This window comes from Zalophus californianus, chromosome 7, assembly GCF_009762305.2.
Source record: "Zalophus californianus isolate mZalCal1 chromosome 7, mZalCal1.pri.v2, whole genome shotgun sequence".
Classification (NCBI taxonomy): Eukaryota; Metazoa; Chordata; class Mammalia; order Carnivora; family Otariidae; genus Zalophus; species Zalophus californianus.
The window spans coordinates 136,141,054-136,166,745 of record NC_045601.1 but is presented as its reverse complement, the minus strand read 5'-3'; the positions used below and the strand labels follow the sequence as shown (position 1 = coordinate 136,166,745).

Genomic DNA, 25,692 nt, shown 5'->3' with positions numbered 1-25,692 from the left:
AAAGGTGCAGCCAAGGGCAGGAGGACTTTCGGCTTTGACAAGGTTTTCCCAGAACTGTCTGACCTATTCTTTGCTGATAAATCAAGTAATGTTTCATTCTAGAATTCAGCAATCAATATGTGGCCTATTGAGGACAAAAGTGACCTTTCGTAAATCTGAAAAATTAAATGTAGAACATGTCTTTTGGAGTGGAATAATTTGATGCATCAACTGAATTAAGTAGCTTAGAAATTATCTTGCTGATCCAAGATAATACCTTGACGGTGCATAATATTCCTGCCTGGGAATAAGTTGGTCTCTAGTTTTCTTTGGAAAATTAGAGGCAATTAACATTTGAGATTGTGATGGCTCTAAATAGGAAATTGGTGATAGTAAAGCAGAAAGCATGATAGAGTCTGTTATCACAACTTTCTGCTGCTCATAATTTTCGCAAAGGAATGGAGTTCAATAAAAGACATTATATCACACATTTGGTAAATCCTAAGACCAAGGGACCAACCAACAATCCATTCCATAATTAACATAACATACACACTTTAAGACAATCAATATGCCAGTCAAATGAATTTTGCCATCAAAATGAATTTGATGTTCTAATACACACATTATCAGAGACTGCCACATCTATGGGCACAAAAATTGAAAAATGGAAACATTTCAAAAGGTGACTTCCTTTTAGGTTAGCTTTTACTGTAGGGTATTACAACAACTACTACCAGTGATCATTTATCAAGAGCTTACTGTGTGAGACCAGTATTATTGTCCCAATATTACAGAAATCAATGAAAACCTCACCCCAAAAGTGGATTACAAAAAGCAACCTACTCCATTCATATTGCTGGAAAGCGGTAGACTCTAATACCAAACCTCAGTTTACCCAACTCCAGCTTTGGATGGACTGGACCCCTCTGCACACACTCTGTTGAGTGACCTTTAGTTAAGCAATTTTCAGTGCCATGAATAGCCCTTTAGGGTTCACTGTGGGGGGAGGACCTAGATCATTTGCTGAATATAAGAAAGATGGTGGGTTAATAAAATCTACTTAAAAGGTATAAAAACAGGGCATCTGGGAAGCTCTCTGCTCACCGAAAATGTTACATGTAATTAATGTGAGTTAGAAGGAGAAGTTGTCTTACCTTTATGACAAAATTAGAAACAATCGATGCAACAGAAGTTTTTAAAAATTATATTTAATACAAGTGAATAGATTAGAAGATCTGAAATGTTATAAAGCAATATACACAATGAATAAATAATCTGCACAGGAGAGTCATGTCTACATTACATAACACTGTCTAGTATGGGAATACTTAAAGTAAATCCAGTGATAATGGAGAAAGTCCATAAAAATGCTAACCTGTCTTCCCTTGTATGAAATTGTTCAAGTATAAAAATCCAATACAGTGTAAAATAGTATTCAATTTAGTTTAAGAATAAAAATTGCAAATATTGCAGTTTTGGAAGAAAAAAGTAAAGCAGCATTTTAAAACTACATAAACTACATAAGAATAGTGTTAAACTAATGAAGTACCAATAAATGAGATCTACACGAGCAAAACTTAGAGAAGGAAGCATGAAGCTAGCAATATCTCTCTTTAAAAAAAAAAAAACCTAAAAACTAAAATAAATTAAAATGTGTTAATGTAAGAGGATTCTCTTATACAGTGCACATATGAATTTAAATAAATCCAAGTCAACATCTTTCATTGGATAGGTTAATATTTAATATGCTACATCTAGACCTACTAAATAATTTATGCCATGAGATGAATACATAATTTTACAGTGTCACATCTAAAGTTCCTTTCTTTAGAGTGCAGCATAGTAAAACTTAAAAATAAATATCTTAAATAGCATTACTATTAAGGCACAGTATAAACCACATTATCGTCAACCTTTGAAGAATTGTAATCTCAGTCACCTTGTTGTCTCGTGTACTGTGTTCACTAATAAATAGCTTTAAATATGACTCTGAAATAGATACTAAAAAGTGTAAAATTATTTTAAAAGGGGGGGGGAGAAAGAAACGTCCTTAAGACAGTTCTTAAGGGTTTAGAGTCTACAAACTTTGCCTGCCTTTAATTGTAAGCCACGAGTCAACACAATAAATAGAAAGAGAAGGCTGTTGTAGTAAAAGCCTGATCCTATTTCAGAATCAGAACTGCTGAGACCAGCAGATACAAGTTTCCCAAAATTGAAACAGGATGGGGAGAGGGATTAGAATGTGACAAGCTCATCAAACAAGCACAAGTGATGTGTTCTTTCCAGAACTGTGTGTGTTATTGATTGTCTGTACAGCTGCTGCACCCATTAATTCCACATCACTTGCCCCACAGTCCCGCTCATCCACAGGAGAGATGAGAAAATCGCTTTGGTGCCTGTCCACCATTTTACCCACTGCCACGCTCCCAGGTTGATTGTTCGATGCCCATGTTTTGAGAGAGTAAGAACGTGATCTTCTTACCTGAAAAAGTTCTAGAGGCCATAGTGACTGCTAAAAATGACAATCAGTGCTTTCACCATTTTGTGTGTGTGTGTGTGTGTGTTTTGAAATCTGCTTTTAAAGGTAATTCAAGCTACATATTGCTCACTCTGTATTCCCTGGTTCGACTAGATTCAAATAGCATCTCCTAACTTGTAAAAGGCAGTTTGCTTCCCTGATACTATAAAAAGAGCAAAAATAAAAATCCCGTTATAAAAGTGAAGTTCCACCGTTTACTCCCACTTTCCTTGACTCAGGCTCTCTTTGGGATCGATTTCCAAAACTGCGCCCACTCCCCTCTCTCTCTCTCTCTCATCTACGACACTACTGGAGTATAAAAAAAAAAAAAATAAGAATTCTGCTTCACGAGAGCATAGCTTTGCTTTTTTTTTTTTTTTTTTTTTGCTGTTTTTTGTTTTTTTCCCCTCCGGAAAGCTGTTAAGTCGATGTTAACTCGCCTTACCTACTACTCGTCGGGCAATGGGGGAGGGGAGGGGGGGGGGAAACGAGTCGACTCTGGTCACGTGGCCGCTCTACTGCATGCGGTCGGTCTGCAGCTGCTGCGGCTGGTACTGGCCGAAGGCGGCGGCGGCGGCGGCCGCGGCCGCGGCGGCAGCGGCCGTCCCAGGGGCGGCGGCGGCGATTGGCTGCTGCACGGCGTAGCCGTAGCCCCCCGCCGTGACGTAGCCGGCGGCGGCCGGCGAGGCCGCGTACGGGTACTGGTCGTAGGCGGCGGCGGCGGCGGCGGCGGCGGCGGCCGCCGAGTACTGGGCGTAGGCGGCGCCCGTGTAGTCGATGTAAGGGGTGGTGGAGGCGGCGGCGGCCGTGGGCTGCACGTGCGGGATGACCACGCCGGGCTGCACGAACGCCTGCGGGTACACGTAGTGGGCGGGGATCCTGCGGACAAACGGAACACCGAGTCAGGCGCCGCTGGCCCCCCCTGTCTGCAGCGCGGCTCGTTCCGAGATAAGACAGACTCAAATTTAGTGGTTATTACGAGCATAGGGTTGCCACAATATCTCCTCGCCAGGGGTCCGTCGGAGTGCTCTAGGCGGTAGCCGGATCACGGAGCGCCCCGAAAGGAATTCAGCGACAAAAGCAGTGGGGGGGGGGTGTGTGCGGGGGGGGGGATGCCCCTCCCTGCTGGAAGTTGGATTTAGGATCGGTTAAGAGAACCAACGCTTATCGTTCAGCAGAAGTTTGGCAAGTAAATCAAGGTTCATGAGGGCTACGCACCGGAGAGGTAGTGAATACGTGCTTAATTGATTTTAAGACTTCGGAAAATTTTGCAATGAGTTCGTAAAACTGTGTAGCAAAGAGAAAAAAATTCTCAGCGGTGACTATAATAGGACTCCAAAGGTAATCCGTGATCGTTCAATTTCGGGGGGGGAGGGGAGGAGGGGGTTGGCCGATTTCCCAAAAGTAAAATCAATTTTTCCACAAAATCCGTATGTTTATTATCATGGCAACCCTACTTGAAATTGCTATGCAGACTCAGCACACATTAATCTCTCTGCAACCTCAGTCACCCTTATTAAAAATAATGATGATACAAGAAGCAGGCGACAAAATAAAAAAAGGAGTTTAAAAGTGTGGTAAACACAGCAGAATCACACTTCTCAAACGAACTGTAGTGCAGCTCAGTCTATCACAAGAGGCTGTTGTGGGAAGCTACAGAAATGCTATCAACATTCATGGCAGTGATTCCCAAAGAGATGTGCAGCACGCTTTTTGCCTTTCTTTCTTTCTTTCTCTCCATAAAATTCATAAGGACACAAGGGTCAACCAAACCTGTTTGACTATCAGGCACCTGAAGTTCAGCCAGCTTGTTTATCTCTATGCAAGACAGACAGAAGGGGTTTTGGGGAAATGATGAGGTTGAGGGAAAAGGAAGGAATAGGAATATTTCTAAAAATTCATATAAACTTAAAAGGTTTACATAACAAAACGAGTAAGGAAACATTTTTTTTTTTTTTGCGCAAATAGGAACTCTTGTTTTATCCTCCAAATCAACAAATAGATTAGCATGTTGGTGTTAAATCTGCCCTACTCATAAATATTTAATACATATCAATTGTGTTACGTATTATCCTGTAAAAGTTCAAGAAACAAGATCAAATACCTTTAACAATTATACGTTCAGAGATCACATACAAGACACACTCCAATGACCTTTACTTAGGAAGTTGATTCCGTTAAAAAAATAAATCACGAGAGGTATTTTTAAGAAAACCCGTGCATTTCAATTCTCACACTCTTGCGATTCATTACTGCCCCTTTAAAATGCTACCATGAATATTTGACTTATTTTCACCTTTCTTGAAAGCAATCTCCATCAGAACCCCCTATATTTCTAAAAATATGACACTATAATGCCATCTGGTTGTTGGCAAAGCCAATGTAACAGGAAGTACAAGCAACAAGTAGCAATCCTTTAAAGTATTTTAAAGAACTCAAGACTGAAAACTTCACATTTAGATTTCCAAAAACACAGATTTTTGCTTTGCCTTTTCAGAGTTTCACTGAAAGTCCTTATTAACAAACACCCATGGAAAAGATGAATTTATCATAGAGGGTAGTGAACTTTGACCCCAATGATAAAAATACACTCGATTTTACTAGACTTGTAGATCTTTCCAGTGCCAGGAGAAAACACGTCATCCAAGTGTTTCTGAGGACACTTAGAGATGTTCTTAATTGCTTGTCAGAAACCAGACGCATGGTCATGCACATACTCCAAACTTTTCTCTAGGTCAGGTGACTGACTCACTCACAGCAACAGGTGTGGCTTTATGAAACCCGGTCCCTGGAGGCCGCCGTGTCCACAATGTGCGGACACGGCAAAGAGAGCCTCCACTCAAGCCGTTTACATGTGGTGATGGACAGCAGGGGCTGCAGCCGGGCTATTTTTGATCCTGTCATGCGACAAGGGTTTCCAGCGGGTAAAATGTCTTTATAAGGCCAAAGTAAAACATCTATCAGCAGTGAAGTCCAGCCAGTATGAATCTCACTGATAGGGAAACATTAACCCCTGTACTCCCAAAGCTCCAAGGACAACAGGATGGTTACCAGGTTTGTATCTTTGAATGAATGCTGGTAACTGAAAATAAGTTTAGCCTATAAAAAGGCAGGATGAAGTGTGTGTGTGTGTGTGTGTGTGTGTGTGTGTGTGTGTGTGTGTGTGAAAAGAATGCACTAGAAGATAGGCAGGGCCGCTTACAGGACTCTTGTCTCTGCACTGATTTTATATTAATAGTTTTCATTTGATAATGCCAACCAATGAGAGTGTAGAGTTCCCTGGCATATCAGAACCCTACATGAAGTCTGGCAAGGGTCAGGAATACGTCTGGAAGGCACATGAAATCCTAGCAGTGTTAGAGGCTCAGGGAAAGGAGAACCCAGAAGACCAAGGAGAGCCTAAAATACCTCCATTCAGGAAGGCAGGCAGGAAAGGACCAAAGGCTAAGGTGGTGCTTTGGAAGTCATTCTTGCATTAGGAGGTCTTTTACTAGTTTAAGGAGCCCATGAAGGCAATCTGAGAATCTGTCTCCCCTACCTACCAGTGTCCCTTCCCTCAGTTAATCACACAGTGGGCATACCCAGTGGTTACAAAAGCAGAGGAACAAGGCAGACACCCTGGGCAACTGTCGAAGAACACTGACTACATTTTCCTTCTCTTTTGCAGGTCCTCTGACATCTCTTTGTGACTTTTGACACCCTAACTGGTTTCCTCTTCCAGTCTATCACCAGACTGCTGGCGAAGTCTTCATTTCATTTGCTTGTTCTTGTAACCTGTGGCCCCTTTGGCATGCTATGCCTTTTATGCTTCTGGCTCCAAAACACTCCTTCCAGTATTTCTTTCCACCTTTCCTCGAACCCGGGTCAGCTGGACTCCTCAGTGCTCCCTGGACAAGCCACACATTTCTAGATTCTCACTTTGCTCGTGCCATCCCTTTGCCAGGGAAGCCAAACCTCATTCCATCTCTACCTGTTGAAATCCAACTCTTTTCCACCCTAGGTCTAGCACTCACTCTGTAGAGAGCCTTCAGGAATTTGCCTCACCTTCTGGTCTCACATTTCTCATATGTGACCATGAATCCAATATTTCCAACCCTGAATTGCTGTGCATTAAATAACATTATCTACGCACAGAGCCTACAATGATGAATAAAGTAGGCACTCAATACAAGAGTACCTTATCCTCGACCATCCTTTAAAGATCTAGGTCAGCTTCTACCTCTTTCATGAAGACTTCTTGGGTCCCAAGAACCTGATGTCTCCCTCCTTGTCTGAAGCCACACCCTTCTGGGGGCTTCTCAGTTTTCTTACTAGATTACCAGGGAGAATGGAATTGTGTCTTTCTGGCTATAATGTTCTTGTTAAAAGAACACGGCTTTTGAGGTCAGGAAAATCATGATTATGAACCTAGAACCAGACTCTATTACTTACTAGCCCTGTGGCAAGTTAATTAAGCTCTCTGTATCTGTTTTTTCACCCATGGAAAGAACATTCACAGGCTGACATGAACAGCTTGAGTCAAATAAGTATTGTGAGAATTACATGATTTATGTAAATTTCTTACTAGTACAAGGCATGTAGGAGATGGTCACTTAATGTTACTGCCCCTCCTGCCCCCGCCCCCCTTAGTGGATAGTATAGTATCTAGTACAGTGTTAATACAACTAGTGTAAGACTGAGCACTTAAGGGGCGCCTGGGTGGCTCAGTTGTTTAGGCTTCTGCCTTCAGCTCAGGTCATGATCTCCGGGTCCTGGGATAGAGCCCCGCATCCGGCTCCACACTCAGTGGGGAATCTGCTTCTCCCTCCTCTTCTTCCCCTCCCCACCCCTCGCGCTCTCTCTCTCTGTCTCAGATAAATAAAATCTTCAAACCCTCCCCCCCAAAACCCTGAGCACTTAAGGATATACTCAATAAATGTTTAAGGGTATTTCAAACTGCTCTAAACCAACCTAGAATTTTCTACTCACACATGCATAGTCTTTCCTCTCTAAGGTTTCAATAAGAAAATGCTTCTTGCAACCAGAAAGTATTTCTAAGACATTGTTTAGCAAATGGACGAGAATCTATACATCTGCCCATTGTGTTACCTCAGAAATTCCTTCAAGCCAAGATTTTCTCTGGAAAAGCCCGTTAAATGGCCCCTAAGGACCACATAAAAAAATAGTTCAGTTACTAGAACTTCAAACAAGTCAAGTAAGATTAAAAATTCTCAAGCTTTTTTCCAGTCCTAAAATAAAAACGTGTGGCATTCCAACTGAATTGAGGATGACCAGGTGTGATTTATTAGGTACAGACTCTGGGAATTAGAACAGTGTTAAAGAACCCCTTCAAAAAAGAAAAGAGAAAGCCTGCAATGTATCTATTTCTAATAAGAATCTCAAGTTCAAACAACTTATGCAAACAGTAATAATCACCATCCTTTCTAAAGACAGCTTAATATTAGCAGGGATGAACAACAAAAGGTTACTATCAAAGCATACTTGATTTAAAATTTCCATAGGACATTTTATTCTGGTTGTTCTTATTTTCCGTGTGCTACTTTCTTTCTCAAGGATCAATGCAGACTACCACAGCCAGTCCCAATTTCTATGTCCAGCTCTCAGTATCCTCCATAAACAGTCTGGTTTCTCCATGCGCTAAATCTTTTTCTCTTCTCTGCCTTTGCTTCTGCTCACCTCATCCTATAGCTCTCAGGCATGTCCCTTGCTCCTCTTACCTGTCCAGGACATACCCACTGGTCCAAGACTAGTTCAAGTCCCATGAAGCCTTGTGCAACCTCTCCAATTCACCTGTTTTCTTGCTATTCTGAATACCTTTTGTCCTAAATAGCAAGTATCTTAGCAATTAATAGTTCTTGATTGGTTTGTGTTAGTTTTGCAGTCTCCTTAGTTTGTATCACCTACTTAGCACAGAAAAACATAAACACATGCTAATACCTGTTGATCGATTTAGCCGCATAACTGTTTCAAGACTATTACTGTGAGATCATGACTAAGTTTATCACCACTTCTTAGGATGTATGTTCTCCTCCCTAATCCCACCTTACACGTAGTCTAGACCAATGAGGAGAGGACCCACAGAAGTAGCTGGACCCATCAACCCACTATTTGTTGTCGGTACCCAGGACGGTTGGGATGGGGCACTGATAAACAGCTATGGAGATATGAAGGCCCTTTCTAATCATATTGGACAGGCTACTCTCCCACGGTTTAAAAAAGTAAGAGTTGGCGGTAAGGTGAAGAATCCCTATGTTAAAGGGAGGGTTTTAAGAAGGTATTCATGGAAAACAACCTGGCCCTACCAAGTGCAATGATTATTACTTTTTCTGGTCTATCCTTGGAGACACACAAGGCTGATATCTATCTATCTATCTATCATCTACCTAGAATCTGACCTTCAAGGTTACACAGGTAGATATTTAGGTGCTAAACTAGAGAAGAAATGATAGCTGAGGATAAAACACTTCTTGAACAATTAGACTATTTAAAACGGAAGCTGAAATCTCTGTCACTAGAGTTCTAGCAATGTCAATCAGGTAGAATACAGCCCAAACAGACTCTAAGTAGTCCGAGTAAATTTAGGTGGTAGGGATCGCCCACTTACGGTGTCTGAACAGAAGGGAAAGAAGGGCACTCAGAGGAGGAAAGCTGGTAATCACAGAGCCCAAAGGGAACACAAAGATGAGCAGCCTGTTCACCTGAGTTAGGTCTGAAAGGTGAAAGTTAGTGCCACTCGACTCAAAAAACTGGCTAGTGTCAGTGAAATCTGATGAGTGTTTGTTGAACCTTTAAATGAGAAGGCCTAAAAGTGGATACACATTGCAAAAGAAAGAACCCCATTCCCAGAAAACTCCCCGGTAAAACAGAAACTTAGGACATGCAAGCAATGAATCTGTATTCTCACAGAGGGAAATCACACAATTTAGCACTCACTACAAAAATATGGTTAAGTGGGAGTCACAGGCTACAGCTTAAAAGCAAGAAAAAAAAAAAAGGCCCTTTGCTTCCCATGGCAAAGTCAAAAGTCAACACTCCTCAACACCACCACCAAAACCAAAAACACAAAGAGCCCCTTCCCCGAGGAAAAGAAAACACTTTCACTACAGCTCTTTTCAATTAAGTAAAAAGCACACAGTTTAGCTATCAACACCACTTCATTACTGTAATAAATAAAATAAAGCACACGGAGGTCTATTGACTATTGTGAAAAATAAAACAACACCAACATCCATGCATCGTTAATCACCATCTGAGCTTGTGTGTCTGAGTCTACTGGTTACAGAGTTTAATTCCAAACAGAACTATTCACCGTATCCTTCTGATCAGTTAGCTTAACTGTATACGAGCCCTGTCAGGTTAGAAAGAGATAAATAACATTGAGTCAAGTTGAACAGTAATCATGGTGCCGGGACACAATCGTCTCGTACACAAGTCATACCTGGTAGTTTTGTTTTGTTTTGTTTTGTTAATCATAAGCTCAAAATTTGTCTGGTTTGGAGGCTGCAAACTTGGTCAGTAACTTGACTCATCTAAAAATATTTATATTATCAGCATCAAAAAGGTACAAACATATATAAATATGTATCACAAGGAACATTCTGTGACATGATGATCTTGTCTGTATATAACAGAGGCAGGTAGGTTAACAGATGATACTTATCAAAACTTAGGAGGGCCTGATGAACTGACTTACCCAAACGGTCTTTGTATGAGGGCTGGATGAAGTTGTTGAACACCGAAGGCAAAACCTAACAATAAAACATACCACATTCTCTATTTGTGCATGGTTAGGCATTTATGACTCCTACATATTAAAATCCAATCACCACCAAAAACTAATGATGTAATATATGGTGATTAACATAACAATAAAAAATTAAAAAAAAAAATAAAATAAAATCCAATCACAACGTTCACTTGGAGAAGATCACCATTCTTTGGATGCTTTACAGAAAATATTATAAATATTATATATATTACAAATATATATATTTGAAAATTCTTTTTACTGATGTTATCATTATAGATACATATTATAAATATATACACATACATATTTAAAAGTTCTTTTTACTAATGTTATCATGGACCCAGGTAAAAATTTTAATAGGCTACAGGTGGAAACTAAAAATTATCTGCGAAGTTTGACAGTCATACAAGAAGACCTTAAAAAATTAGGCCAGGGAAAAATTCTTGTGGAATGAAACCAGGAACAACAGGACTTGATAATGAAGTTACATGTCACAAATATTCCTGCAATTCTGAATCATGATCTATAAAAAGTCTTTGTAATTTGGAACATGCTGGACAATGCTTTGGAAGATTATGGGTTTTACAGATTATGGTATTTAAAATTCACAAAAACAAACTCTCCTTTTCTGGATAGCACACACACAAACACAAGTTTTTTTTAATGTTCACGGATATGGGCACATGCACTCACTTTCTTGACAATCTAGTTCCCTAGTAAATCCATTTGGAGGGAAGTGTCAACCTCTTTCCAAAATTTCAGATGGAAACACTTGAGTGAAGAGTATAATAACTTAACAAAACAGAGTTGCTTACCCAAGAAAAAGATACCATTTGCTCAACAGTCAACTCTTAATTATTTGTGCTCATGGCAGAGGCAGTGTTGTAAATAATCCAAAAGGTCAAATTTTCACATAGACAAAAGCCTGCTTCCCTTTTGACGCCTAATAGCTTCATGACTTTGGAGTAAAACATTTTCCATCTCTAGGGGTCAGTTTATCTGTTACACGAGGGCCCAGGCATACCTGAAATCTCCCCATTTTGATTACTAATAGTCTGTGATTTTATGTTAAAGCTTTACCATCCAGACACCACCCCCTGCCCCTAGGCTTCTCTTGGGTCAGTGTTCAAGTTGGACTGCCCGCTCTGAGCACAGGGCCACTGGTGGTAGAAGGAGAGACAACAGTATGTAGGGAAGTATAACCAGCTGGAGGGGACACATTTGGCCCACAAAATCCACATGTGAATGACCTACAAGTGGCGAGAAACTAGAAAATAGAAGAGTAGACTGACTGTATGTCATACCTGAAACAGATGAGTCAAGCCTAAGTCTGGGTGGGTACAAACTGTCCAGACCCCCAAGATCTACTTTTGCACATAGGTACATTTCAAGTCCTGCAAGAGCCGGTGACAACGCTCATTTAATATCCTGATAGAATAACCAGCCGTGGTTCAACTTCACTAAACATCTACAATGTCTTCTGAAACAGGGATCCATTCTATTCAGAAGTTGGGGGGGGTCCTCAAGATGGGGGGTGGAGTGGGTAGGAGGAACATTTCTCACCTGGTTGCATGATCCTTGGTTTTGCTCCCAAGTATGCCAGATTCACATTGGCCTTCCTGCCATCAATGATGGGGTTCGGATCCTTGCAGGCTCTCTCAGCAGCGGCTCGGTCAGCCATGGTGACCTTAGCAACATACACACACAGACATACATACAAAGCTCTAAATCAACCCCTGAAGGAAACCAAGAATCACACTGGAGAAGTCATTCATGAGAAAACTGAGGGGGTTCTTAAACTTTCTTTTTTCTTTTTTTCTTTTCTTTTCTTTCTTCTTTCTTTCTCTCTCTCTCTCTCCTTCCTTTTCCTTTCCTTTTTCTTTTCCTGGAACTTACTCCTTGATCCCCCGTCAAAAAAGAAAACAAGAAAGAAAAAACAGGAAGAAAGAAACAACCCCCTCCCCACACCCCCAGTCTTCAGGGCGCTAGTAGGGCCTAGCAGGGAGTCGGAAGCCTGAATTCCGTCTTGGAACTCTAGATCCTCCCTCCCCCGACCGCCCCCCCAGGTCCCTACCCAACCTAAGAGGCGCTGTTTGCTTTAAAGAAAGTCCAGCCTCACATCCGCCCGGTGCCCCCAACCACCAGCAAGCACTCCCTAACGACCGTAGCTATTGTCCTACTCTGGAGCTGCCGGCTCTCCAGCCGCTGAATTTGCACGCTTAAATCCCCAGGAGGCTTAATATGCTCTCCTTCAGTTCAGCAAAGAGCTAGAGGATCATCTTTTTAAAGAATCCATCTTTGCAATTTAAAAAAAAAGGGGGGGTGGCATAAGTAGAGCCCTAGACCTCCTAGGGTGTCCCCTCCCCGCCCCAGCCAGAACGCCTGAAGACACGCATTTTTACAAAGCAACAGCGCGCTTAACCACCGGCTTCCAACGCCGGCGTGCGATTCCGAGGGGCTGCGGCCCCTCCCTCCCAGGCCCGCGCACCCGCAAATCCAGGCAGTGGTTAGTTCTCTCCTTCCACCCCCGCTCCGCCTGTTCCCCCGACACCGCAGGGCGCTGGGTCCCCTCGAAACCCCGCGAGGCAGCACAGCCCTCCCTCCCCCAGCTCCGCCGCGCGCAAACTTTCAGTTCAGCCGGGAGCAAAGGGGCCGCGCCGCCCGCGTCCGCGGGGTTCCTCACATTGTCACACCGAGCCCCCCACGGCAAACCCCGACCCCCCCACCGAAGCCCTGCGCCGCCCCGTGTCTCCCCGCCCCCGCGGTCCTCGATTTCCCCTCCGGGCCCTTTGTCACCCCCACCCCACCCTCCCCAACCCCAAGCCCACGCCAGCCCGCAGCCGCGCAACTTACAAATCCGTAGCCCCGGGACTTGCCCGTCTGCCGGTCGGTGATGACCACCGCCTCCTCGATCTCGCCGAACACCTCGAAGTACTTGCGCAGGCTGGCGTCGGTGGTGTGGTAGGGCAGCCCCCCGACGAAGATCTTGGTGTACGTCGTGTCCTTCTGGGTCGTGTGCATCTTCGCGCCCGCCCCGCGGCTCGGGCTCCGGCTGCGGCTGCGGCTGCGGCTCGGGCAGCGGCTGCGCCGCCTCCTCCGGCTCCGCGTCTCCCGCACCCTCTCGCGGCCGCCGGGGGCCAAGGGCGAGCCCGGGGGCGAGGGCGGCGGCGCGGCGGGGGCGAGAGGCCGGGGGCGGCCGAGGGCGCGGGGCGCGCGGCTTCCGAAGTCGCCAGCAGCCCCGGAGACTTGACTTCGCTCTCTCCTCCCGCCCCCCCTGCCGGTCACCGTACAAATTCTCCGGATCGTCTGGGTTAGGATCCTGTTCTATAGAATGTGCAAGTGGTTTCCACTCACCAAGCTGGGAGGCCAAAAATGAAAAAGAGGGTGGTCCTCGAGCGAAGGAGCGGGCGCGTTTAGAGGTAGATTTTTTTTTTCTTTCTTGGAAATTAGGTAGGTGTCTTGGGTGGGGCGTGGGTAGGGTCGGCGGTGAGCGCGTCCGGGCGCGGAGGTGAGCGGGCGGGCGGGCGGGGGGCGCGGCGGCGGGGCCGGGGGTGGGGGAACTCCGCGCCGCTCGGGCTCCGGTTCTGTCCCTCCCGCCGCGGAAGCTGGAAGACAAGTGACGAGGACGGCTCTCCACCTCTCTGCTCCCTTCCCCCGCGGGCCGGGGGTCGGCGCCCGGCTGGGGAGGGGGCGGGCCGGACGCCTGCGATTGGCCGCGGCCGCACCTGGGGTGCCCGGCGCCGCCGCCCCCCAGCTGTTGGGAACAGCTGCTTCTCTCCCCGCGCGGCGCTGGGCCGCGGGGCTCGGGCTTTGGAGCCGGGGCTGGGGTAGAGCTGGGGATGGCCCGAGGCGGCCTTGCTCTCGGCGGTCGCCTGCTCTAACCCGTCAAAGTCCTAGGGACTCGGCGCGGTCCTAGCCGGGGCTCGGGGAGCACAGACTGCGACCGAGGAGGGAGCTGCGTCGCTTTCCCAAAACGACGACGCGAGCTCTTTGCGCTCGGCCGCGGTGACAGGGCCGGCGACCTGGACTGACGAGCTGGGGGCCGGGAGGCCTGGGGCGGTTCGTGGAAAGGCCAGTTCCCTCCCGGGCTCGCAGGAGCCGGCAAGCTCGGCCAACGGTACCCGAGTCTGATAGTCTGGGGTCTGGAGAGTGAGAAGGAGGGTCCCCAACCTTCCTTGACCCTCAAAGAGCCAGTGCTGGGGAGAACCAGCGAGGCAGAGCCAGAAGGGAAGAACGGGGGAGGGGGGGGGGCGGAAAGCAAAAAACAAAACGCAACAACAAAAAACAGGTCTAGTGCTTGGGTGTGCTGGAGAAAACCATTAGCTTTAATTGCTCACGGTCCCAGCCAAGCTAAGGAACCGTAGACACCACCTTCTATTTCAGAGGACCATAAATTAGTACTTTAGCTCCTACAGTTATCAAATTTGTGTTTCCTCCCTAACTATTTGGGGAGATTGGTACAGATTTCTCATTATAAATCCTCTTTTTTCTTTTTCCCCCGAAGCAAAGAATTAATCTATTTCCTTCCATTTGAATTGCAGGAATGTTTAGTGACTTGACCTCAACTGCTTCACTAGGATGCACTGTAACTGTAAAAGGTGTAAGTTTTTAAAATCGACTTGTTACATAACCACTGGTTTCTACCAGCAAACCTTTAAAGCATTTCTAGAAAATACAGACTTTAGTGCAACCCTTATATATTTATTTTTTAATATCAGCTTTTTGCACCTTCTTTTTATCAAGAGTACATTCAATTAAGCATAAAATCCTTGTCATATTTGAGGTTTGGATGAAGGTATTTAATGTGAGCAGAATGTTCCACCCACCCCTGTAGGAGGAGCATGATTTGCTTTTAAGTCATTTCCATCAGGAGTGTCTGTTGAAGTCCATACATTAATTGCCCCTGGGCTGAACCATTTAAAGCAGGTCAGTATGTTAACCTATTAGAGAAGCACATACTTGTGTTTCTCTTTCCAGGGCACATTTGCAGTTAGCCCAGAAGGATGAGATACATTGCATTTGCCAAAGCGAACAAACGGGAATGCAAATATCCTCGAGCTTTTCACCTTGTTGCCTTCTGCCTGTAGTTGGCCTTTTGAGGTCATGAATTTCTTTAAGTTTGAACCCCCAGCGGGTGATGGGGAGAAATAAGACATCCAAAGGTTTTTGGAAAAATGTTTTAAAAATCCAATTCAAGGGGCACCTGGGTGGCTCAGTCAGTTGAGCGGCTGCCTTCAGCTCAGGTCATGGTCCCAGGGTCCTTGGGATCGAGCCCCGTGTCGGGCTCCCTGCTCCGTGGGAAGCCTGCTTCTCCCTCTGCCATTCCCCCTGCTTGTGTTCCCTCTCTCGCTCTGTCTCTCTCTGTCAAATAAATAAATAAAATCTTAGAAAAAAAAATCCAACTGAAGAAAAACAAGGTACTTTACAGCCATATGAGAGCCAGAAAGGGAAATTGTAAATAGCACTCTCTCCTCATTGCTTAAGCAAAAGTACAAGTTTAAAAGAGACTCTGTGTACTGGTATGATGAAAGGTAGTTTTTAAAACTTAGAAAAACAAAGCAGTCTATGAAACAAAGGAGGCATGTTTTTTAATATTCAACATCCATCTTGCTGGGTCACTGAAGAACTACTGTACTTAGATGAGGCTCAGGCAAAAACTCTTTTGTGAGGGAGAAGCTATTCCAGAGGAAGCCTGAAGGACAAGAGTGACTTTGGCTCTCTTGCCTCTCTTCCTACCCGGATGAGGAGCCCACCCCGGAGGGGACTGTGATAATATCAGGGACGGAGGGTGTCTGGGAATGTGGCCAGCAGCTTGGATGTTCACTAAGTAAAGTGGTGAGATCTACAAGGAAATTCTGATCCGAGGTTGGGTTAGCTGTGTCCTAGAACTTGGCTTCTGGAAACGAGATGCTTCCCTGCCATAGTCCCAGAGAAAATAATGCTGCCACCCTCCCTGAGTCCCATGCAGCCCCTGACTGGTGTGCTTTTATTCTTTCAATTGAGCGGTAAATATTTGATAGCTTGGTTTGAAACTTTGTTCATTCCATATGAAATGATGCTTGAATATTTCCGATTTTGAATTCCACAGATAAATTAAAACATTAGTAATCATCTGGTGTTATGTGATTGACGGAGAACAAAGGTTAAGAGGAAAAGAGATTCCTTATTTCCCCTGCTGATTTAAATAGAAGCCTTAATTCCTACCCAGTTCAGCCTGAGAAACCGCGGAGCGCCCCCGACAGGCGGGCACTGGGCTAGAGCGACGCATTATTGACACTGGGTTTTGTTTTCTATCTGCACAAAGGTGGGTTCAGTTACAAGGGCCAGAACCATTCCTGGTGGTTTTGTGAACCTGAGCCATCGGACCATGTAGCCTTGGGGCCGTAAAATCTTCCTGAATTCAAACTTTCAAGGTTATTAAGTACCAAATATTTCTGCATAATTACCCACTACAAAGTCAAGTTTGAAAAACAATGCTTGAGTAATCCTTTTGCTTTCTCAGCTGCTTTTGGCAGCGAAGAACACTTGTATATTCACAGACCTTGTGCAATATGATGTGTACTTCTTTGGAAAGAAAGAGCCATAAAATACTTTAAAAGTTATAAATAGGTTCCAAGCTTGTCATATCCAAATTAGTACATATGGATGGCCCTGAATCCTCGGTTCCTACACCATGGAAAGATCGATAATATTTTATTACTTACAGTAAAATTTTTGTCCACTCTGTTCAAACTCTTTATTTGGCTATTAAGGGAGAGAACCAAATGGACAGGTTTTCCATTCTTTTATCTATTTTGTCCCCCATCCCCTTAAATTGATCATGGAGATCAACTCCAGGGCCAAGGCTTATGAAGAATTGTGAGAAAAGAGGGGACTATTTCACAAAGGTAGAGAAGCACTCCTCCAGCTCATGGAGCTGTCTGCTCCAGGGACAGCGTTGCTTTGGATAGTAACTCACCCGCGGGCAGGGTTGGCCCCTTGGATGTCACTGTATTTCCTGCAGGGCAGTGAGATCCTCCACAGAGTTCTACACATATATACACACAGAAGAAATATTTACTGAAGAGAATTGGTATGTTAAAGCTATCTACCTGCAAGCTTGAGGGGGAAAAATACATTCTTTCACTTTTTAAGATATTATTTATTTGAGAGAGAGCGGGTGCACGTGGGCACAAGCAGGTGTGAAGGGGCAGAGGGAGAGGCAGACTCCTCACTGAGCAGGGAGCCCGATGTGGGACTCGATCCCAGGACCCTGAGATCATGACCTGAGCCAAAGGCAGACGCTTAACTGACTGAGCCACCCAAGCATCCCCAAAACACATTCTGGATTAGAACTGACCACGTGCAAAGTAGTTAGGCCAGATTACTCTTTCTTTTGTTTCGTTTTGTTTTGTTGTTTTGGAAAAACAAAAATATGGCTTCAATGAGATTTTTTGTTTTAGTTGGTTGGAAACGTTTATCTTCTTCTGAGAGTCTGTGTGAGCATTCTGACGTAAAACCAACAGGTTTCCTGCCCTTTTGAGAAGTCCCACGATCAGCTGTATTTCTGTTTCTCTGGGTGGGTTGGTAATTTTCTCTTAGTAACAGATAACAAATGTGGTAATAGGTTATGCTGCTATTTTAGTGTGCAGAAGAATTGGCAGTCAGAAACCTAGTCAGTTCAGCTCACATCCACCTCTGGGCAAATTCTATTCATGCTGCATTAAGCCACATCTAAGCTGGTAAGTAAAGTGAAATGGAAATTTGTAACTGTTATCCACTCATTAAAGTCATAATGCTCCCTTTACATCAACATCCAGAAAATAGAAAGCAGAATAGGGTTCCTTGGAGAACAAGGGAAGGGCAAAAATCAAAGTAAGGGGGACAGAAAGAGCTCACTGCCAACTTCGCCCGACCAACAGTGGCCCTCTGCCCCCCAAAGTGGCATTAAGTGTAGGCACTCTTTAAAATCCTATTATAGAAGTCTGAAAGGCAAGGCAGAGAATGCAAACATTTTAAACCCGCTCGGTGCTTCTTCACATTTTAAATTCAGGGAGTACTTTGGTTTTAAGTCTTTAAACAGGGAGCCTTGGAGCTGCCAAGTTATTTTTACGGAGCGGATGATACTCTCCAAATGTATTGAATGACTCTCTCGATGACAGATTCGTTCTAATGATGTTGCTTGTGTGCTGAGCAGAGGACACGGTGTGGGGGAAATAGCCCTGGGTCCCCAAACCAAGGAGACCCAGGGCCTAGCCCAGGCAGTCCTGAGCCAGCTCCGAGACCTTCTTTGGCTCACTTCATTAAAAAGTCTGAATGCAGTTAGAAGAACCTGCAACAGTCGTCCCTGAGTGGACATGTCCTAGAATGGAGGACGTTAGTCTGACCCTTTATTTACAGATATGTTTAGAGGGTCACCTTCGATTTATGAGACAGCCCAATGCTAACACTCAAGTGCTATTTGCGTTCTAGTTTAAACTACTTGAGATCATTTTGTAAGACTGATATTTTCTCTGCTAACAAAGGAAAGGCACGTTCATGACAGAAAATTATAAAGATGCATAAAGACATACAAAGAAGTAAATAAAACCCCTCACAATCCACAATTCTATTCAGAATAATGTGACATTTTAGAGTGTCTAATATCAGGTCATTTCTTATACATAAATATCCACATATAAGTGTATAAATATGAGCTACTCTTTACATTGTTTTACTATAAGCTTTTTTCACCTAATAGTCTATGGTGACTATATCTCTCTATTATTAGTTTCTTCCATTCATTTTAAATGCCTAAAAAGCATTTTAACATGTCAATGAGCCATGCTTTGTTTAAGCAATCCCCTTTTGTTGGGCATTTATGTTGTTTCCAAATTCTCCCTCTTATGAAAGTCTCCGAAATTAACATCCTGTAGATAAATCCTCTTTTTTAAAGATTTTATTTATTTATTTGAAAGAGAGAGAGAACTAGCAGGGTGGGGAGAGGCAGAGGGAGAGGGAGAAGCAGAAGCAGATTCCCCCAAGCAGGGAGCCCAACGTGGGGCTTGATCCCAAGACCCTGAGATCAGAAGGCAGACACTTAACGACTGAGCCACCCAGGGTGCCCTTAGATAAATCCTTTTTTTAAAAAAAGTTTTATTTATTTATGACAGAGAGAGTGAGAGAGCGTGGGGGGGGGCAGAGGGAGAGGGAGAGAGAGAATCTCAAGCAACCTCCACACCCAGCAGAGAGCCAGACGGGGCTTGATCTCATGAGCTTGAGATCATGACCCGAGCCAAAATCAAGAGTCGGATGGTTAACTGACTGAGCCACTCAGGCACCCCTTTTTACACATTCTTGATGATTATTTCCTAAGGCAGTTTCTATAAAGGACTTTGTTTCGTCCACTGCTAAACCCCTGACTCCTAGAACAGTGTTTGGCTCATAAGAAGTGCTCAAATCTTTGTTGAATAAATGAATAAGTTCTTACTTACTTAAGTAAGTTCTTTGTTGAACAAATGAATAAGTTCTTAACTTACTTACTTACTCACTCTAATACAAGTTGATGTATTAGAGTGAAGGATATGCCCACAATTAGATCTTTTGATACATATTGCCAAATTGCTTTACAAAAGGTAGTGTCAGATTTTATTTCTACTAGCAGCATATTGATGTCAGTGTTCCCAGAAATCCTCACTGACGCAGCTCTAGAAGATAGAATAATTTTTTTTTTTTTTGGCAAGTAAGAAAAATCCTAAGTCACACTGACTTAAGTAATAAGAAGGAATTTCCTGTCTCATATAGTTGAAAAGTCCCGAGGCAGGGTAGGCTTCAGGTGTGTTTTGACCCATGTCCCCAAGACTATGACTCGATTTGTTGAGATCTTCCTCTCTTGGTAGTCCTCTGGTGGCTGGCTTTAATTTTTAGCTGACGCCTTCAAGGTAGCAAGTTGGCTGCCAACAGCTCCCAGAGCCAGGACCCTCCTTGTTCACGTGCAGGGGAAAACATCTTTTTTGCCCACTTATCAAATAAAAAGTCCGATCTTCTTTACATAGTATCATCTTGGGTTGTGAGCTCACCTTGAACCAATCTGAGAAGCCAAGGAATGTGATTTGCTAATTGGCTTAGGCCTGGCTCCATTCTGTGTTCCCATATGGAACAAATCCCTAGGGCCCCGGGGTGAAACAACCCCAATTTGCTCAGATCCATGATGGCCCATCCCTGGAACTGGGGAACCCTACCAAACCCCGTGGTTGTGAGATTCTGGGGGTTTTTTTGGGAAGAAAAAATGGTAGAGAGAATGATTTGGAAACAATAAAAAACGGTCACGAGTATTGGCATTTAATTTTTTAAATGTATGTATTTTCTAGAGTAAAAAGGCTCTTGTCGCTTAATTTTTGTCCCCATGTTTAGGGACCATTTGTTTTTCTTTTGAGAACTGCCTTTTTTTTTTTTTAAAAGGTTTTTGTCTTTTTTCTTTCCAATTTCTAAGAACATTTTAAAGAGCTGTTTTGAGGGGCGCCCGGGTGGCTCAGTTGGTTAAGCGGTTAAGCGGCGGGCTCCCTGCTCAGCGTCTGCTTCTCACTCTCCCTCTGGCCCTCCCCCTGTTTGTGCACTCTCTCTCTCAAATAAATAAATAAATAATATCTTAAAAAAAAATAAAGAGCTGTTTTGATAGACCCATACCATGCAACTCATTTTGGAGTTAGGAGAAATGGCTTCTTTTTGGAAAGGAATGGACTCAACTGGGATTCAAATGAACTCTTTTGTACCTTTGAAAAAAATATCTGTGGGACGCCTGGATGGCTCAGTTGGTTGGGCGTCTGCCTTCGGCTCAGGTCATGATCCCAGGGTCCTGGGATCGAGCTCCACATTGAGTTCTTGCTCAGCACAGAATCTCCTTCTCCCTCTGCTCTCCCCCCTGCTCGTGCTCTCATTCTCTGACAGAGAAATTGATAAAATGTTTAAAAAAATTTTTGTTAAATTTAGATATAACTTTGATATACTCAGTTGCATGAATTGAAATGTGCGCATGTATACAGTCAGGTAACCACTACCCAGATTAAGATGTAGAACATTTTCATCAATTCAAAAGATTCCTGTGCTTGTTCCCAATTGGTAACCACCCCCACCCTACACACACACACACACACACACACTCACACACACACACACCATTCTTGCTTCTATCATCATGGATTAGTTATGCCTGTTCTTGTCTTTCATGTAAGTGAAATGATAGAGTATTTATTCACACTTTTGTGTCTGGTTTCTCTTGCTCAAGTCACAAGCATAGTTGGAGGTGTTAACACCTTTCTCAGGAGTTTAAGGAAGCAGGATTTGGCACAGGGGGAAGTTGGGCTGCAGTGCAGGCTTGACAGAGTTTCAGTCAACCCTAAGGGGAGTTCTGAAGCTGGGATGACCCTTCAGGGTTGAGGGAGTTGTGACTTTACACCTTCTCAGTGATCCAGTCATTGGATGTACCCCCCCACCCCCCGAAAGGACACGAGACTTTGGGCAAATCGGTCATCTTTAGCCAATGTATTCCTCATATGAGGCTGCCAGTTGGAGCCTTCACCTGGAGGCTCTTCCAGCCCCTGGGAAAATGTGCGGAACATGGGCAGTGCAGCGCAGTGTCCTTTGTAGTTTAGTCTGATTTTCTTCATATAGGTTATGGGAACGGTGACTCCAGGAGTCAGGTGCTCCTTTTCCTGAAAGGACTTAGCAGTGGAAGGTTAGTGGGAGGAACCACAGCCTCCAGGGCTCCAGGGGACCTTGGAGATGCAACTGATATACATTTTCACCTTTTTCACTATTCTATATTCCACTCATCCTCAACTAGCATGCCACTTAGTCATGATGGTTTGCTTAGAGTTTTCCAGATAAACAGAACCAATAGGAAATGGATATTGGATATATGGGTATGGGTGTGTGTGTGTGTGTGTGTGTGTGTGTGTGTGTGTGTGTGCAGAGAAGGTGGGGGAATTGGCTTATGTAATTAGGTGCCGGCAAGTCTGAAATCTGTAGGGCAGGCTAGCAGGCCGTGAACTCAGGCAGGACTTCCGTGTTACAGTCCTGATGCAAAATTCCTTCTCCAGGAAACCTCAGATTTTGCTGTCTAGGCTTTCATGTGATTGGACGAGGTCCACATATATTATCAAGAATCATCTCCTTTAATCACATTTATTTATTTAAGATTTTATTTATTTGAGAGAGAGAGAGAGAGCATGAGCAGGGGAAGGGCAGAGGGAGAGGGAGAAGCCGACTCCCCACTGAGCAGGGAGCCCAATGCGGGGCTCAATTCCAGGACCCTGGGATCATGACCTGAGCTGAAGGCAGATGTTTAACCAACTGAGCCATCCAGGCGCCCCTCCTTTAATCACATTTATAAAATACCTTCACAGCAACATCTAGACTAGTGTTTGGTCTAACAACTGGGCACGATTGCTTAGCCAAGTTAACACAGAAAATTAACCATCCCAGGATGTGATCAAGAGCCTCAATCCCTAAGGGGTTGAACACCTGGTCACCATGCCCCTCTCATAATGTAGCTGCTACCCTTCCTTGTCTATTCATTGTCAAAATAAGTCAAGGTGGTACCAAGAGGCATCCAAGTTGATCATGTGCCCCTGTAGGATAAAGCAACCTGTTTCCTCCTGATGATTACATCAATTACCTCTATCAGGGTGGTGACTTCCCTTCTTGTCTGCTGGTCCCTTGACATAAGGAGCTTAGGTGGCAATGGTAACTTAGGGTTCAATGTGACTCTTGCTGTGTCTCATGGCATAGAATTTCTCTTTGGAACCAGGACCTCTACACACACAGAGCTCAGAGTTTCAGGGGCAAGAAGGATAAACCTCCCAGAGAGTCACTGGGGGATGATGGGAATCAAGGCCACTCTTGATTTACCCTCTTGATTTACACATTGGTTCCCAGACTCACTTTGCACCTATTGGGAACTGTGTTATAGTAAAAAAAAAAAGAAAGAAAGAAAGAAAAAAAAAGTATTTGGTCTTTGTCTTCAGCTCCTGGCAGGGAGATCCTAAAACCCTTGGAATTTACCGTCTTTTGTATGCTAATGAGATGACTAGGGAGAGGAGACTCTATAGTTTCCAGATGGAGTTTAGTCACTAGAAAAACCTACCTTGATTAAAGGGGTAGAACTTTCAGCCCCACCCACCCTCAACCTCTAGGGAGGAGAGAGGGCTGGAAATTGAGTTCAATCACCAATGGCCAGTGATTTAATTGATCATGTTTATATAACGAAACCTCCATAAAATCTGCTCAACAACAAGGTTCAGAGAGCTAGGAGACTGGCATATCTAGAGAGGCCGTGAGACTCGGCACCACCGCCCTCCCCCATACTTTGCTCTGTGCATCTCTTCCATTTGGCTGTGCCTGAGTTGAATCCTTTGTAATAAACTAGTAGTCCTAAGTAAAGCACTTTCCTGAGTTATGTGAGCCTGAGGGGGTGATCGTGAGAACCCCTGAATTGTAGCCAGTAAGGCAGAAGTGTGGGTCACTGGGGGACCTCATTTGCTGCTGGTAAATGAGGTGGGGGCGGTGTTTGTGGGACTGAGACCTTGAACTGTGCTACTTGGTCTGTGCTAACTTGGTAGGCACTTACATTGCTGACAGATCAGTTCTGCCAATAATTAAATTTAGAACTTTTTTTTAAGTTAGTGGTTTTTAATTATTTTCTTACTCCAACAAAGTAGTCATCACTCTTAAGCAAGAACTTTCTAGAGTCCCACCTGAATGAATGGCATGTTCATTAAGGTCTTTTCAGTTCAAATGAGTTAGAATGTTAAGATCTTTGTAGCATTTTGCAACCTCAGCTTTGCTTATCAATTACTGCTCCCTCCCGCCGCCCCCCGGCCAAAAGCAGGTTTTTTAAAAAATATAGTCTGCTCTGAAACAAATAATACATTATATGTAAAAAAAAAAAAAAAAGAAGAAGATAGCAGGAAGGGAAAAAATGAAGCGGGGGAATCGGAGGGAGAGATGAACCATGAGAGACTATGGACTCTGAGAAACAAACTGAGGGTTCTAGACGGGAGGGGGGTGGGGGGATGGGTTAGCCTGGTGATGGGTATTAAGGAGGGCGCGTACTGAATGGAGCCCTGGGTGTTATACGCAAACAATGAATCATGGAACACTACATCAAAAACTAATGATGTGATGTATGGTGATTAACATAACATAATAAAATAAAATTAAAAAAATATGTATAGTCTGTCTTCCCTTTTAAGTATGTCCGTTAGCTTAAAATCCAAGGAGAATTTTTATGGAGATTTTTTTAGGCTCTTTATCTTTACTTCTCCCTTATCTGCTACCTACCTCCCAAATCTCAGCATTCTTAGCAGACCAAACTCTGATCTCTGTTTCTCCTGCCCAACGAAACTGACGCTCTGTGCTTGGGCCCCATTTCCCTGTGCCAAGGATTGGAAAATAACTTCAGGGAGAAATCTGGAGTGAATGTAGGACTCATTTCAGGAATTCCCATTCTCTCGAGATTTGTATGCCTGCGTTGCTCGCTGTCCAGTGCCTTCCACAGCTGTTTTATACATTGTGTTCAGTCTTCCTAGCTCTTACTTAGTGATACCAGTTACTTTGTCATGGTCTGAACCAAAATTCTTTTAAATCAATGATAAATATACTTTTGGTGAAAACTCCCTTACACTAAAAATATTTATTTATTTATTTATTTTTTAAATTCATCAAACAAACCTGTCTTGAGGCTTGTTTTATATAGCAATTAGTGTACTTATGTGGCGTTTCCCGCAAACTCTTACCAAAAATGCAGGAGATTTTCCTTCATCTGTTCGGAAGGTCTATATTCATACAGAAAAATGTATCAAGTGCATAAATATCTTCTTCACACTAAGCTTTTGCCTTAGCGGAAAGACAAGAAACTATTCGTTTTCGTGATCGGATTTTGAAATACCAAAGCAATAAAAAAAATCATGGGTTTGTCAAAGTCAGCTTCCAGATTGACTTCCTTTATCTCTCACCTTCTGGGCCAGTTGTATAAAATTGATTTTAATAGAGCATATTGTTATTACTCACAACGCTCAGGAACAGTGTGTGAACTAAGATCAGCAATGCAAAGAGACAAAATTACAATGCAAATATGTCTTTCAAGGCTCAAAGTGTACATCTTCACTGCCTCAGACATCTTTCTCCTTTCTGCACAGATAGGTAGGTTTGTTCTCTGCAAATGTAGTTCGTGGCCTCCAAGCATGGGGATTTTATGCTCAATGATGCCAGCATTTGCAACCAGTGCTTCGGTGTACATATGTGAATTTTATAAGACGGCATGGGAGAGAGGAACCAGAAGTGTCTAGCAAGGTCATGTGTATCCCCTTGGTTGTCAACACTGAATTGAGGAAGGACACAAAAATAGGGATATATCTGTTTCTAGATGTGTGGTTTTACCAGATAATTATTGTGTTCTTACACTGGTTTGGCTTTCTCTTTTTGG

At 43.8% G+C, this 25,692-nt stretch overlaps 1 protein-coding gene across 1 annotated transcript; it reads right to left on the bottom strand.

Moving 5' to 3' along the window:
* Nucleotides 1-1,178: 1,178 nt before the first annotated feature.
* Nucleotides 1,179-13,570, bottom strand: RBM24 (RNA binding motif protein 24). Its single transcript, XM_027603691.2, has 4 exons — nt 13,104-13,570; nt 11,814-11,937; nt 10,194-10,248; nt 1,179-3,379 (listed from the first exon to the last, which is right to left on the bottom strand). The coding sequence occupies exons 1-4, from the start codon at nt 13,269-13,271 to the stop codon at nt 3,016-3,018; spliced, it is 711 nt and encodes a 236-aa protein (XP_027459492.1). The 5' UTR covers nt 13,272-13,570; the 3' UTR covers nt 1,179-3,015.
* Nucleotides 13,571-25,692: the final 12,122 nt, after the last annotated feature.